The 13,665-nt window shown below is 32.9% G+C and overlaps 1 protein-coding gene across 3 annotated transcripts in view; it reads left to right on the top strand.

Annotated features, from left to right (window-relative positions):
- The window catches only part of LOC6051066 (TLD domain-containing protein 2), a 349,738-nt gene that overhangs the window by 107,411 nt on the left and 228,662 nt on the right, over positions 1-13,665 (top strand). For 2 of the 3 annotated variants that reach the window (XM_038263627.1, XM_038263626.1), the window contains exon 3: positions 3,753-3,909. The exons of the other annotated variant lie outside the window; for it this stretch is intronic. In XM_038263627.1, coding sequence (XP_038119555.1) covers positions 3,753-3,909 — 157 coding nt within the window. The remainder of the gene's footprint in view (positions 1-3,752; positions 3,910-13,665) is intronic. 3 annotated transcript variants of the gene reach the window in all.

Raw genomic sequence — 13,665 nt, 5'->3', positions numbered from 1 at the left:
AAAATATAAAACTGTGTCTTTTTTACAGCTAACAAATTTCACAAAATGCTATCAGAGTGCTTATGACTTGCACGTTTAAAAGTATTCATAAAATAAACCGTGCTTTGAATCAAATCATTATGTTCTTCATTTTTTTTGTTAAACGTTTAAAAGTTTACGAAATATCAAGTTATCTAGAAGGTTTTTTTTAATTTTTCCTTCTCTTGCCAAATCCATTGTTAGAATATCCAATTACATCAAAATGAATTATAGTTCAAATCATATTTGAAAGGAACTCCAAAACTCTGTTAGGTTATAAGAAATGCGGAATTGTTAATTGATTACAGTGGATTCTCTCGTTGTCAATATTGAAGGGACCGTCGAGAGAAGGAGTTATCAAATTATAGAACGAATAATCAAAGCAATCTATTTGAAGGGACTGCAAAATTTATTGACAGCTGGAGTAATATTGATATCGAGAAGATCGACAGCCAGAGAGTCCACTGTATTTACTAATAAAATAAATTGAATTGAATTGAAATGTCAAGTTTGCTTTTACGAATAATATCGTTCTTAGTGTTTTCACGAATACTTTTCCAGAGTTTTTTTTTAATGAAAAGGTCCTATAACATGTGAAACACATCAATTTATAGGACCTTTGAAAAAACTCTAGATTTGTTAAATGTTCAAATGTTTTCACAAGTTTTAGAAAGCCTTTAGAAATGGAATATATTTAAATATTATTTAGTAAGGAATTTCTAAAAGAAAAATTCCAGAGTTTTTTTTAAAAGGTCCTATCAACATATGAAAGACAATAGTTCAAAAACTCTAGAATTATTATCAATCAAGTTTGAATTGAGGAAACTCCGGAAAACTCCCCCTTTTTAAATCAAACTTACAGAAAAATAAAAATTTCTAGTTAAAAAAAGCTTCGACCAAATCAAAAAAGCAATTCAATGATTAAAAAGTTGTTAAAATTCCGTAAAAATCCGTATTATGTGTAAAATTCCCTACAAAAATTCCGGCCTGTTAAAAATCCGCGAAGAGGTTCAAAAATCCGTATGGTAAGGAAAAAATCCGTACAGTTGGTAGCCTTATATTAAATAGACACTTTTTCTTTTTGTGAATTTTTTGGTTGTAAATTATTGCTAGGGGACCCCTTAGATCCCATTTTCTGGTGATAATTTTACTTTTTTTGAACTTTTTTTGAAAGAACTGCTTTGGTTTGAAAGAATGGAAAAACTCACAAAAATATTTAAACAATCAAGAAAGGGTTGTTTTAAAAAATAAAAAATAAACTTAAAACATGTTTCAGAAGTCGAACTTTTCATGGAAATACGGCATGTTTTAAAGAATAGTAATCTTCTCAAATTTGGTTTAAAAGTTATTCTGTTTTTTTTAATGTTATTACTGGAACTAGAACCAAGGATAGACTCACAGAAAAAATACAGATTTGTTTGTAAACAAATATTTTTTACAAGATTTTTTAGAAGTTTATAATTATATTCATTCGACCTTATATCTTTAAACCTTTTGGCATTCGACCTTATGTCATTCGACTCTTTGTCGCTCATCCGATTTTAGAATTTTTAAATTAATATTTTGTATAATCAGCCTGCTAAATCGTATGGAAAAACTAATGATGCCATATGCCTTCTTTTGACGTAGAGAATGCATGGAAAAAGTGTCATCCAAATAATAATTAATAAAAACAAATCCAGAAAAGATCGATTTGTCAAAGCATAGTGGATTACGTTGATTTAAATAAAACAATTTTTTTATGGTTTATTTATCTGTTTAATGAATGCGCGTAATTTTATGTTATTTAAATAAAAGTGTCAAAATTTTACCTACCCAATCTTTGATGACTTTTAGTCCGAATTTGAAAATTTCAATTAAAGATCACATGTTAGTTTAACATTAAATGCTGCTTTTATTTAGATATACATTTGTTTCAAATTCTCTTTATTCAATTTCTATGCAACCTGGGCTAGAAAATCATCACACATACATGACGAAATCCAGTCTGCAACCCGATAAGATCATCATATCCATGCGAATGCGAATACGAAATGTTGCTTTTATTTAGATATGGATGAAACATCGAAAACCATTAAGTTTACTTCCGAGTGTCTTTAATTTTAAATGGAAACAGTATCGCAATAACTTGATTACATTTCATTTTTATTTTATTGTCTTGACTAAATCTTTATCGACTTGATAAAAATATATCAACTTGGAAAAATATTTGTAAAATGTTTTATAAGGAGATAATACGTATTTTTTATTACATGTTCCACAAAAGCTAAAAATGCATAAATAAGTAAATGGTTGCACTAATATACTTTAATTTAAACTATAAACTTGATTTAGGATAATGAAAAAATTAAATAAAAAATTCCTGATAGTTTTTTACCTTTCGCTATATGATTTCATCAATAAACTATTTGATTTAATTACCGGTTTCAATTGAATGTCTTTTGATGGTATACATAGGAGAAATAGACCCATTTTAATCACTCTAAGTCGTTCGACCAATTCTCATCATTTTTGCCATTTTCCGCTATTAAATCAACATTTTCAGATGTATTAACAATGGAGAGTTGCTTGCTCACTTTTATTTGAGCTATTTATTTCTTTGGAACAGTCAAAAACACTTTATGAAAGCTATAATTCATGATAAAAGTGCTGAAAGGCCGATAATAGAAATAGGTTGAAAAGGTATAGTTCCCCTACTATGGTTCAATTTTGAAAAAGATATATTTCCGGATTCAATTGGAATATGTCTGATATTTGATTTGCAATCCAGACAGAGATAATTAACATTTTTCAGAAAATCCCAAATTTGAGTTTTTCTTGTCTTAGATACTACAGACGGTTCAAAGATTAGATATAAGTTCAGATAAGTCATCGTTAAATGGAGATTTCATTTTTTAATAATTTAGAGAATTCTGGTCCTCAAGATGGAATTTCAAAATATCTTCCTTTTCATGGCTTAGCTATAGGGTTATGTTTTGAGTATATTTTTAACTTATATGAAGAATTGTGCGTTTATTTTCAGAGACTTTCAAGTTTTTACTGTAATAAAGCTATTAAAGGAAAGATAACTGAACAATAAAATAATCATTTTTCAGAAAACTATTTCCTTAAAAGTTCAAAAATGTAAATTGTTTAAAGGAAATAATTAAAGGGAGTAGTTTGAAGATAAAACATATCTATTCCTCAATCTTTGATCAATCAATTCAATTTAAAATTTATCGTTGATGCATACGAAATCACCCCGTACGATTCATTCATCGACCGGCAGTCGTTCCACTTGTTCCACACACGTGCGTCTCATCCACTTAATCGTACCAATAAAACACCGAAACCCACGATCTGGGTCCACCACCATCATCATTGTCATAAAACCGTCCCACCAATCCCACTTCCATTGAGCAGTCCCAGCTCCAGCTCAATAGCTAGATAGTCTCGTTTGCCCTCAACAAAATCAACAACAAAAGACAAAACAAAAAAATGACACACACATCAAAGTCTCAACGCCGAATAAACACATAAAACCAAAAACACACAACAAAAGCCAACCGATACACGCTAAATGAATAACGTTCAAACCCCCCCTACAAAAAAACGAATCTAAATCGAATCAACCAATCCTTTGTTAACGTGTGTGCTTCCATCAACGACGACGACGACGACGACGACATCAATAAAACCCCCCCGCACCAAATCGGAATCGACCACCACCACCATCTGATCATCGTCCAACACAGTCGGTGGCAGTCCGACCAAGTTGTCACTGTTTGGTGGTAGCTCGAAAATGTCCACCACCGGAAGTCCGCCGACGCTGCCCACCGGACCGGGCCCGAGCCGGCAACGTTCGCTGCGGGACCGGCTGCGCGAGGGCATTACCGGAAGTTTGACCTGGCAGTAAGTTCTTCTTCTTTTTTTACGTTCTTCTTTTTTTGATTGTTTTTGTCGACTTCAATTTGTCATTCGTTCTTGTCTTTTGTCTTGTTTTTTGACTTAGTTGTTTTTAAAAGTATTTTTAAAAGTGTTTGTTTTGCTGTCTTAGTTCTGTTTTGAATAACTTTCAATTTTAATGAAGTTTTTTCTTTCAGAGTGTATTTGGGCTAGGTGAATGTTCAATAACTTTCCATCAAAAACATCGATTTATTCCAGAGATTCAAATAAGTGTAAACATTCTTTATGAGCAAGGTATGAGCTTCTCAAATTTAGGATATTTACTTTTTCACATTAGGCCGATGCAAATATTTTTCAAAGTTTTTGTCACCCCCCCCTTCAAAATCGGCTCGAAAAATCAGGGGGCAAAAAAAAATTTTTTTCAAAAAACTTCAAAATTTCAATGGAAATTCAAGTGCAATCAACTTAAATCAATTTTAAATGCATTCCCCTGCGTTTAGAATCATGTTAAGCATGATTGCGTTTGTTAAAAAATCTTTAGAATTTTTGAAAATTTTCGATGTACAGTACCGCAAAAAGTTTTTTTTCGCAAACATTTTTGTTTTCGTCAAATCTTACATTTTTTGAAAACTAATGATTGCAAAACAACTGAACTAGCGTAAAAAGCATTTTAAAACAACATTTACATGAAAATGTTTAGACTATGGCTTGTCATTTAAATTTTTATTTTTTTTTATTTTTTTGCCACCCCCCCCCCCCCCCCCCTCGACCCCTGCAAAAGCCGAGGGACAAAAACTTTGAAAAATATTTGCATCGGCCTTAGATGGAATTAGAACGTTCGGACCTTTTAAAAAACATTCCAATTTTTTTCCGCTACAAAACTTTGAAAATGTATTTGAAAAATTTTTTAGAACGGAATAACTCGATTTGAATCAAATTATTTCGTGTTTTCAACTTTGCGTCGAAGCATTTCAAGTCAAATTTAGATGATCCAAATATTTCAAAACTTGGCATACAGCGACTCCATGTCAAACCAGCAGGATCCAGATCAAATTTGCTTCGATTTGGCTCAAATTGGGTCTGGGAGTTTGTTGTCTAAAACCAATGGATTCTTAATTTTTTTGTTTGGCGATTAGTTGGTTTCATCCGAAATAGGGTGGTCCAAAAATGGTTTACGTTTAAATTGTCTAAAAACATTTACAGATCAAGTAAAAACTTTATTTGCTGAGATCTCGGAACCGGAGAGCTCAAAGCTGAACAAAATTGTCCATGATTTCTGAATGTGTTACGTAATGTATCCAGTAATGAAGAATATCCATTAAAAGTATTGTGCGATACGATTTTTTTGAAAACAAATTTATCGGATTTCGATACATTAATCGAACTAAAAGTACCATGCTTCTCCATCGAAATGAGTTACCCATACATTTTGCAGGAGACACTTGGTGCTTTATGTTCAATTAGTGTACCGAATTCTGATATCTTTTTTTATTTAAAAAAAAAACACAGTCTAAGAATATCATGAAAAATCATAGACAAATATTTACAACTTCAAGCTCTTTGGTCTAGAGGCCTTTAAACCAGCAAACAAAGCATTAATTTGAACTGTAAATGTGTTCAGCTATAATTTTCAAAATGTCTGGTTCGGCCGTTTCGGAAATATGTTTTTTTTTGAAAAAAAAAAAAAATATTTTCGAAAATCGTCAAAAAAGTAACTTATGGGACCACCCAAATTGGCCAACATAAAATACGGATCTAATTATTTTTGCAAAGAAACTCCTATGTCAATATCTCTTGCTTATTTATAAGCAAAAAAAATCGTTATATTTTATGAAATAAAAAAAAAACAATCAAGTACGGATTGTTGATCGAAGAAATCATTCCAAACAAAAATAATAAGTTCAGACTTCAGCTGAGAATTTGGACATCCGGATAATAAGGAAGCACTGTTCAAACTAGTTGCAAATATATTAACTTAAACCTAACTTTCACTCTTAGTTGTTAGGCAAATTGAATACAGAACAATTTTCAAGTTTTACGTTTCAATTTCAAGTTTTACTAGATTTTTGCTACTTCTGGAACAAGGTCTTTATTTAATTTCTAAAGCTCTTATCGATTCAACACTTGAAATCAAATTTGTTTGTTTTAGTGAATTTTGAAGAATGTGTTGCTTTCATACAGCATAAAATCAGAAAAACTGCCTCGAACCCTTTTTAATTTTCGTGAAATTATGTTCAAAAGGGTAAACATGTATTTCTTGTTAGGAATATAAAAAAAATAACCTTTGCCATTTTTCATGAGTCAGTGTCACAACATTTATCTGAGACATGTTTTTTTTGGTAAATTTAATGTTTAATTTAGCAAACTTTAGCATTTTAAAATGTCATGCTTGGTAACTTTGCATATATTTTAATTTTATTGTAACAATTTTCTACAAATTTGTTGAGTAGCTAATTTCAAACAGAACCAATTTTGGCCTTCAAAAAGATAAAAATTGTGAAAAATTGAAATTTATAACCTGTAAAATGTTTAACAGTAAAATATTCGAAAAAATATATTTGATTTCAGTTGCTTTAATAACAACGAAGTTGACTTTATAGCTGTCGGCCACCATAGCTAGTACCAACCACTAGTGTCTTCCTTTTTATCTACAAGGACTTCGCCGCCCTGGGCTCCTAAGTGTTTGAGTACGGCACGGAGCGACGGCGCCGGATACCCATATTTACACTTAGAATTTTAGAGCGCCCGCCGTGGGATTCAAACCAGCAACCTCTAGATTGTGAGTCCAGTGCGCGGTCCGATTGATCCACATGGGCGGGACAACAATGGGGCAAATTCAATTAAATATTTGCTGTTTTCTGAAAAAAAATGATTGCTTGGTTCAACAATTTTCGAAAAAATACTGCACTGAATTTGAATTTGATGATGAAATTATAAATTTCGCTTAAAACGAGATCCTTACGAACATGTATAATTGTGTTTTTTCAATTCATTGTGCAAATGAGTCGTGGACATTGGTTGTAGTACCTTAAGCCGGGATGTCATTGACAGGTTGCTGGTTTTTAAGGCAAAATAAATTAAAAATGTGAAATTAATACGAACTAAATTGACCCTGGAAGAGAAATTTTCAAAGCACCGGTAAAAGTAGTTTTGAAATTTATTTGAATTGTTTTAAATGTTAGATAACAAAAGTTTTGAAAATGTTGATAAATTGAAATATTTTGATATTTTGATACAAAATGTCATACCCAATCTGAATGTGATAATAGTAAAGCTTTGTTGTAATTAATTTTAAAGACAGAGTTCTTTAGGGGATGAAGAAAAAAAATATCGATTGTTCTCGTAATTTTTCAGATACTAAAATGTGTGTAACAAAAATGTAAGTGCAAAAAGCTCTAGTTAATGTGTAGCAATTAAAAAAATACTTAAAAAGTGTGTAGCCTACTGAATTACATGATTTAAAACTTAAAATCCCGAAAAAGGTCTTACAGGTTGAATCATATTTAGAGTATCAATTTAAATTCTATCAATGCCACCCTGGTTAACGGAATTGGTGAACTTTTAATACGTCTAGTCATAAAGAATGTTTACAGCAAGCTTGTGTAGTAATCAACACTCTGAAAGCATTATTTTGAAATAGTTAGATTGGCTAACACTTAGGTTTCATTAATAGCTAATTAGAATTTTCTTTTATACATTCCTATTTTCAAAAAAGGGTCGATTTGATTTTGATTCCGATCAAATTTTATTTAAAATCATAAAAAAATTAATCGATTTCTACATCTAGCCCACTTAAACTGCAATAAAATTTAATCTGATTTCTTTCTGTTTGGTTCAAGTTATCTATGTGTTCATAAAAGCCTTAATTTCTTCCTTATAATAACTTGTTAGATAACATTTAGATACACTCGACTTCCACCTGTTAGCAGGATCACTTAACCGTAGCATTGAACTTGGTAGCGGCACCAACCTTTGAACTTTGATCAGTTTCTCTATCTCAGTTTTTAAAGTAGTTCGCAACGCACTTTTCTGTCGACTCCACTCTAACTAACCGCAAACTACCCCAATCTATTGCGTTACCGGTAGCCCGTGCACAAATTAGATTCTTAGATTAAGTTAGCGTTGGTTTTTTATCCCCTTCTAGATTAAGTAACATTTGCACTCTCTTAACCTCGGATTAATCTCACACTAGCGGCGCACTCAATTAAGGCTCGACCGTCACCCGCATATCAAGCGTCGTAGTACCGTAACCTTAAAATATTACGACCAGGTCGCGTTAATCGCCGGACTAAGCCGCGCGACTCTCACTTAATAAAGTTATTAAACGGTGGAAAAAAATCCATTAAAATCCCACCCCTGATTGTCGTAAATTTTCGCTGCTGGATTGAACAAGCAAAGGGTACCTCCTGCTCCGCCGCAAATACTTTATTAAATCCTGTGGCAGAAATTAATTAAAATCGATTACGCGTGTAAATACGCGAACGCAGTTCGCTTCCGGAGATCCCGGTGGCGGAAGCCGTGGAGCAAAAAATAAAAACGCAAAATTAAATAATGCAAACGAGAGTAGAATTAATGTGACAGTTCCATTTGTCCCAGCTGTTGAGCGAAAACGTTTCCCAGGTCGTATAATCCTCTCTCTCTCGAATCGAGAGTCTCGATAGCTGCTGCATGTGAATGTCCCCCCACCCCAAACCCCTTTTCTCCACCACGAATGACCTACTTTGGAACAAACTTTTCTTTTGTCTGTCTGTCTCTAATGTGGAAAACTGACCCCGTTGGTCCGACTCTGTGTGTGTGTCTATTGTCCTTTCACGTCGATACATTAGGATGGCCAGCTCACTCTTCTAGAAAAAAAAAACTCTCGATCGATTTATTGACCCGCCCGAATCAGGGTTTAGTCAGCAAAGGGCTTAATTGCAATGTACTGTGCTGTGCGCTACCTGCATTGAAAAGGTTTAGCTGTTTTTGCGTTTTATCGTCAAATCGATGTTTTTGAATGTTTGCAAATGTTAAATTCTTTTCGTTATACTAAAGAGAAAAATTAGTTATGATGACAACAAATATTTCTTTTTATCTATTGTTTAAGGTAAGTAATACTCATTCAGATTCACCACACTTGATGACAGAACGTCGGTATCACGTCAACTAAATTATTATATGAGCCATTTATTCTAACTTTAAAATTTAACACTGTCTTTTATGAAAAACCACAGCAGTAATGCGCATTTTTTTATTTTTTTTATGATTTTACTGTAGGAAACTTAAAAAATAATTGAGATTTTTTAAATAAACTGGAATCGAAATTTGGCGAATTATAATCGCCAATTCTTGGTTATTATCTCTCTTAAATGATGCTTTATTTTTATTATTTAATACATAAGTATTTTAACACTTAATTTGCTCAAATTTAATACAAAATTTCTTCAAGATGACTTTCTTATTAGAAATTTAGTTTATGCCAGATTGCAAAGATTTTTCCTAGTAACAAAAATAATTAAAAAAATCGAATTTCAAACATGATTTTCGTTTTTTTAACAAAAAGCATTACAATCAAAGCTGTTAGCCGATCAGGTAGGATTCGAACTATTTTTAATAGAAATAAGGTTATTCAATCGGCAATCAGTTAACCCTCTATCGGCCAACTTTTTTTTTCGAAAATTGTTAATTTTTCCCGTGTTCAGGAGGTCATTTTGGGCAAGTTTTGTTCTACGAAAAACTTTACTTCTCTTGCTTTATGTTTTGTTTTTTGTTTTTTTTAGTATTTTAATTTGCATTTGTCTTGTTTATTGTATCTTTGTTTTTGGTAGTATTTGGAAAATTCAACCACCTCCTATCATTACATTTTGCCTTTCGATTTTTTCATATTTTTAAGTTACTTTATTTCATTTTTTTTTGCTTGTTTTTCATATTTTCTGTTCTAGAACGGCACCATTATCATTAACAAACAAACAAACATTTCCAAATGTTGCTAAAATTTAGATAGATTTTCACCACAATTTTGCGTTTTTTGTGTAAAGTTCTCCAATTTTCCCAGAAAACACAAAAAATATCAATGATATTTTTGTGATAAATTATCATTACCCTAATCCAATGTTTTGTTTGAATAATCTACCAGGCAATAATAAAATTCATTGATATAAAAAAATGCTCAAACAACTACACCATGAGCAACCTAAAAAATGAATGGTAATTTAAAAGATAACATAATTATTATTGGTTTTTGAATACATTGGCTGAGAAAAAAAAAATATTTTGCCGTTATATCTAGAGTATTTTTTTTGTTCCTATAAGCTTTGGGGTTTCTTATGTTTATAGGACCTTTTTCTATAAAACTCTAGATATGCTTTTCAAAGCAGCTAACATTTACAAAACTAACTCATAACCCAGATTTCAGGTGAGCTTTGTAGGTGAATGAATAGAGCATACGTTGGATATCAAAAATGTTCATTTTAATTGCAATTGTAAGCTCGAATCTAGGAGCAAATCTATGAAAGAAATAAGGTCCGAAAAATTCATCAAATTTTATTTTCGTCTCAATGTTGAAAACAAAACTAATGTGTCGTAATTTTTACTGTTCTGACAAAAATATTTACAAATATTGTTATGGTCTAACCTCATAATTGCTGTTCTAACCTAGGTGGCAATTAATACTCAGAGATGTTCGAAAAATAGGTATCACATGTTTTTCAGCCAAACACTAAGGTCCCAACTAAACAGCCCAGCCATCAATGACATTGAGCTAGGGCTGCGTTGCTGCCCTCCGTACTCACTATTCCGGAGTCACGGTCAGTGAATTTTGGCTAGTTTCAGGTACCTTTACATCATCGGTTCAATGAACGGGCGGACACTGACCGAGGGACAGATTCTGCGATTCTGAAGCGTTGAAGTAGCTTTTTTTTTGTACCGTTCCAAAGGTGTGTGGGCCGAGTTCAAGCGTCTTGCACGATCGGAGGCGTTTACTTCCGCAGATTTCAAAACAACAATAGAAAACCCTTTAATCACCACCTCCTCTGCTAGATTGATGGACGTACGAACCAGTCAAGGGTGCCACTATGGAAGACAACAATTCAATCTCGAACGCGGCTTTGACAGCCGGTGCCCCTGCCGCGGAGAGGTCGAGGAGTGCCCTTCTAGGGAAGTTTGTCTGTTTGAGGCTTGAAATTGGTGATCACGCTTCAACGGTTTCTAGGGTTAGCGTGCAACGACAATAGGGCCCGTTAATTAGAGTTTGGACCAGTTTTTATTGATAGGGTTCGGAATGTGGCGTTCACACGTGCTAGGAATGTATCAAAAGAATCTTATCAAGATTAAGATCTGTTGAGGTTGTCGCATGACAAATCGTTTGTCAGCCACGTCAAGTCAGGGTCACGAACACCTGCTTCAGTGTCCCCTGCGAGTGACATCACGTGACTTGGCGAAAAACTAAAAAATCAAAAAACCCTCCTCTCCCCCTCAGGGGGTCACCAACCAGGCTCAATTAATGACGATTACACAATCAACAATTACCCGCAAATGATACGGTACACGCGCGTCCCCTCTGCCGGGTCACGCAAAGGATTTAAATTCCCGGCGGCGGTAGATGGTGGGGCCACATTATCGGCGGAAGTTTGCACCGGCACGCGGACCAGCACACGACGCCAGATGATGGTGCAAATTAGGGAACATGAAGCTGGTAGCCAGTTTAAGATTTACGGAGCCTGAGGGATGCCGTAAAGTTCAGCAGGATTTGCGGTTTAGGGCAATCTTGTTAATAATTAAACTTAATTAGAGCGTCCAATTTCCCGTCCCGGAAAAAAAAATTCCCGGGAATTTGTAACTATTTTTTGAAAATGCTCTGAAAAAATAATAAATGAACAAACTCAACATGATTTTGTTCAATTAAATCTATGGTTTGGTTTATATATAATTAATCAGATTATCAGAAATTATGATATCAGAATTATTTCTGATAATATTATTTTTTTAAGCAGCTGGGAATAGATCTTGCTTAATGAGTATTACATTATTACAATTAGGTAAGCTTTAAACAGATTGATGTTATTTCATCAAAACAAGATTAACTCCTTACCTCCAAATTAAAATTGAGATTATTTTACGTTTTGGTTTACCATGATCAAATGAAATGAAAATCGAATATGTGCAAACAGAATTAATTCAACTGGTTGATAACCTAGTACTAAAGAAATTACAATTTGAAGTAATAGAATTATGGATGTGGAAAAATAGAAGACTTTTTGTGGAATGATGTTAATTTATCGTATAATTTAAATCATGTTGCATAATAATGCAAAACAATCATTAAAAAATTACGTTCTATTGTTTGTTCTCAAAAAATGCAAAAATATATTCAAAGCTTGCTTCAAATATTTGAAAATATTGGGTTGTTTCGAGTAAAACCAACACTATAAAGCTTTACCATTTGTTCAAGAGCTGAAACCAGTATTTTTCTGCATGTTTTTTTTTCCTCATTTCAATAAACTGGTCGAAGAGGCAAGTTTTTTTACATGCAGTCAAGCTGTTAATTAATCTTCACACTTATTTACCCGAGCAGACGGAAATAACGTGGGAATAACATTTTTTGTTATTTGAAAATACTAGGCGTTAACGTTATAAGTTATTTATAACAAGATATGTTATTCGTCGTTTTGATTTTTTTGTTATTGGATTGTTATTGTAATAACAGACTAATAACATTTTTAGTGATTCTTCGAACAAATCTTTGTTATCCTTTTTTGTTATTTTAACAACTAATCCGATCATCCCAATAACAGTTGGAGTTATGTCTCCATAACAAAAAATGTTATTCCCAAGTTGTTTTGGCTTTCAACCAATATCAGACCAATAACAAATTTTGTTAAATAACGCAAACTATTATTAAACACTTATGCAAAAAATGATTTTGCAAGAATATTCCATAACATGTTTTGTTATTTTAACAGTATTTGTTATTGAAATGGCATGAATTTTGTTATTACCGTCTGCCCGGGTAAACCATTAATGTTGATGTCCTATACAATTTTGTTGCGTAACATTAATTAAAACCAAGATCATAACAATTTTCAATAAATTTAAAATTTCCCGGGAATTCCCGGAATTTCCCGGGAAATTGGCTGAAAATTCCCGTTTCCCGGGAAATTGGTCTAAACTTAACTCTTACTTGGCTTTCACCGTTTTCAGATGTAATATTACCTTTTTCCTGAGTACACAGTAAAAAAATAATGGTTATATTACATCTGGGAAGAGGTACATCTTTTATGTCAGAAAAAATGTGTAATTTGACCACTGAAAATCTTTAATTTTACCTCTTTTCAGTCTTAATCGATGTAAAATTACATCATAAAAAAGGTAATATTTAACTTTTCAAAATTAAAACTTCCAAATTTACACATTTTTTACTGTGTATCAGTCAAAACAAAAAATTAGGCAAATCATTTTTAGAAGTTCGAGATTTGCTCTAGATTTAAATAATAATTATTTCCTTAAAAAAAATTAAAAAAAGTCATACGAGACTTGGTTCTAGATCTTTTTTTTAAAGTAAGGAATTTTCGAACAAATACATCGTTCAAACTTCATCCTCCAAACGGTGGCGCATTGCATGCACCTTAACCGTCTTCAAAGGCAAAAACCATCCCCCAAAATAAAGACAACTCGGAAGTCGGAAACAGTCGAGTCGAGTGCGACACTAAACGGACAGCGGACAAGTCACGAATGTTTATGTTCGTTTTGGGGAGGGTACGAGCGTGACATCAAAGAGGTGAACTT

Source organism: Culex quinquefasciatus, chromosome 3 (assembly GCF_015732765.1).
Source record: "Culex quinquefasciatus strain JHB chromosome 3, VPISU_Cqui_1.0_pri_paternal, whole genome shotgun sequence".
NCBI classification, from domain to species: Eukaryota; Metazoa; Arthropoda; class Insecta; order Diptera; family Culicidae; genus Culex; species Culex quinquefasciatus.
Note: the sequence above shows the minus strand (reverse complement) of the source record. Positions and strands in the feature narration are given on the sequence as shown.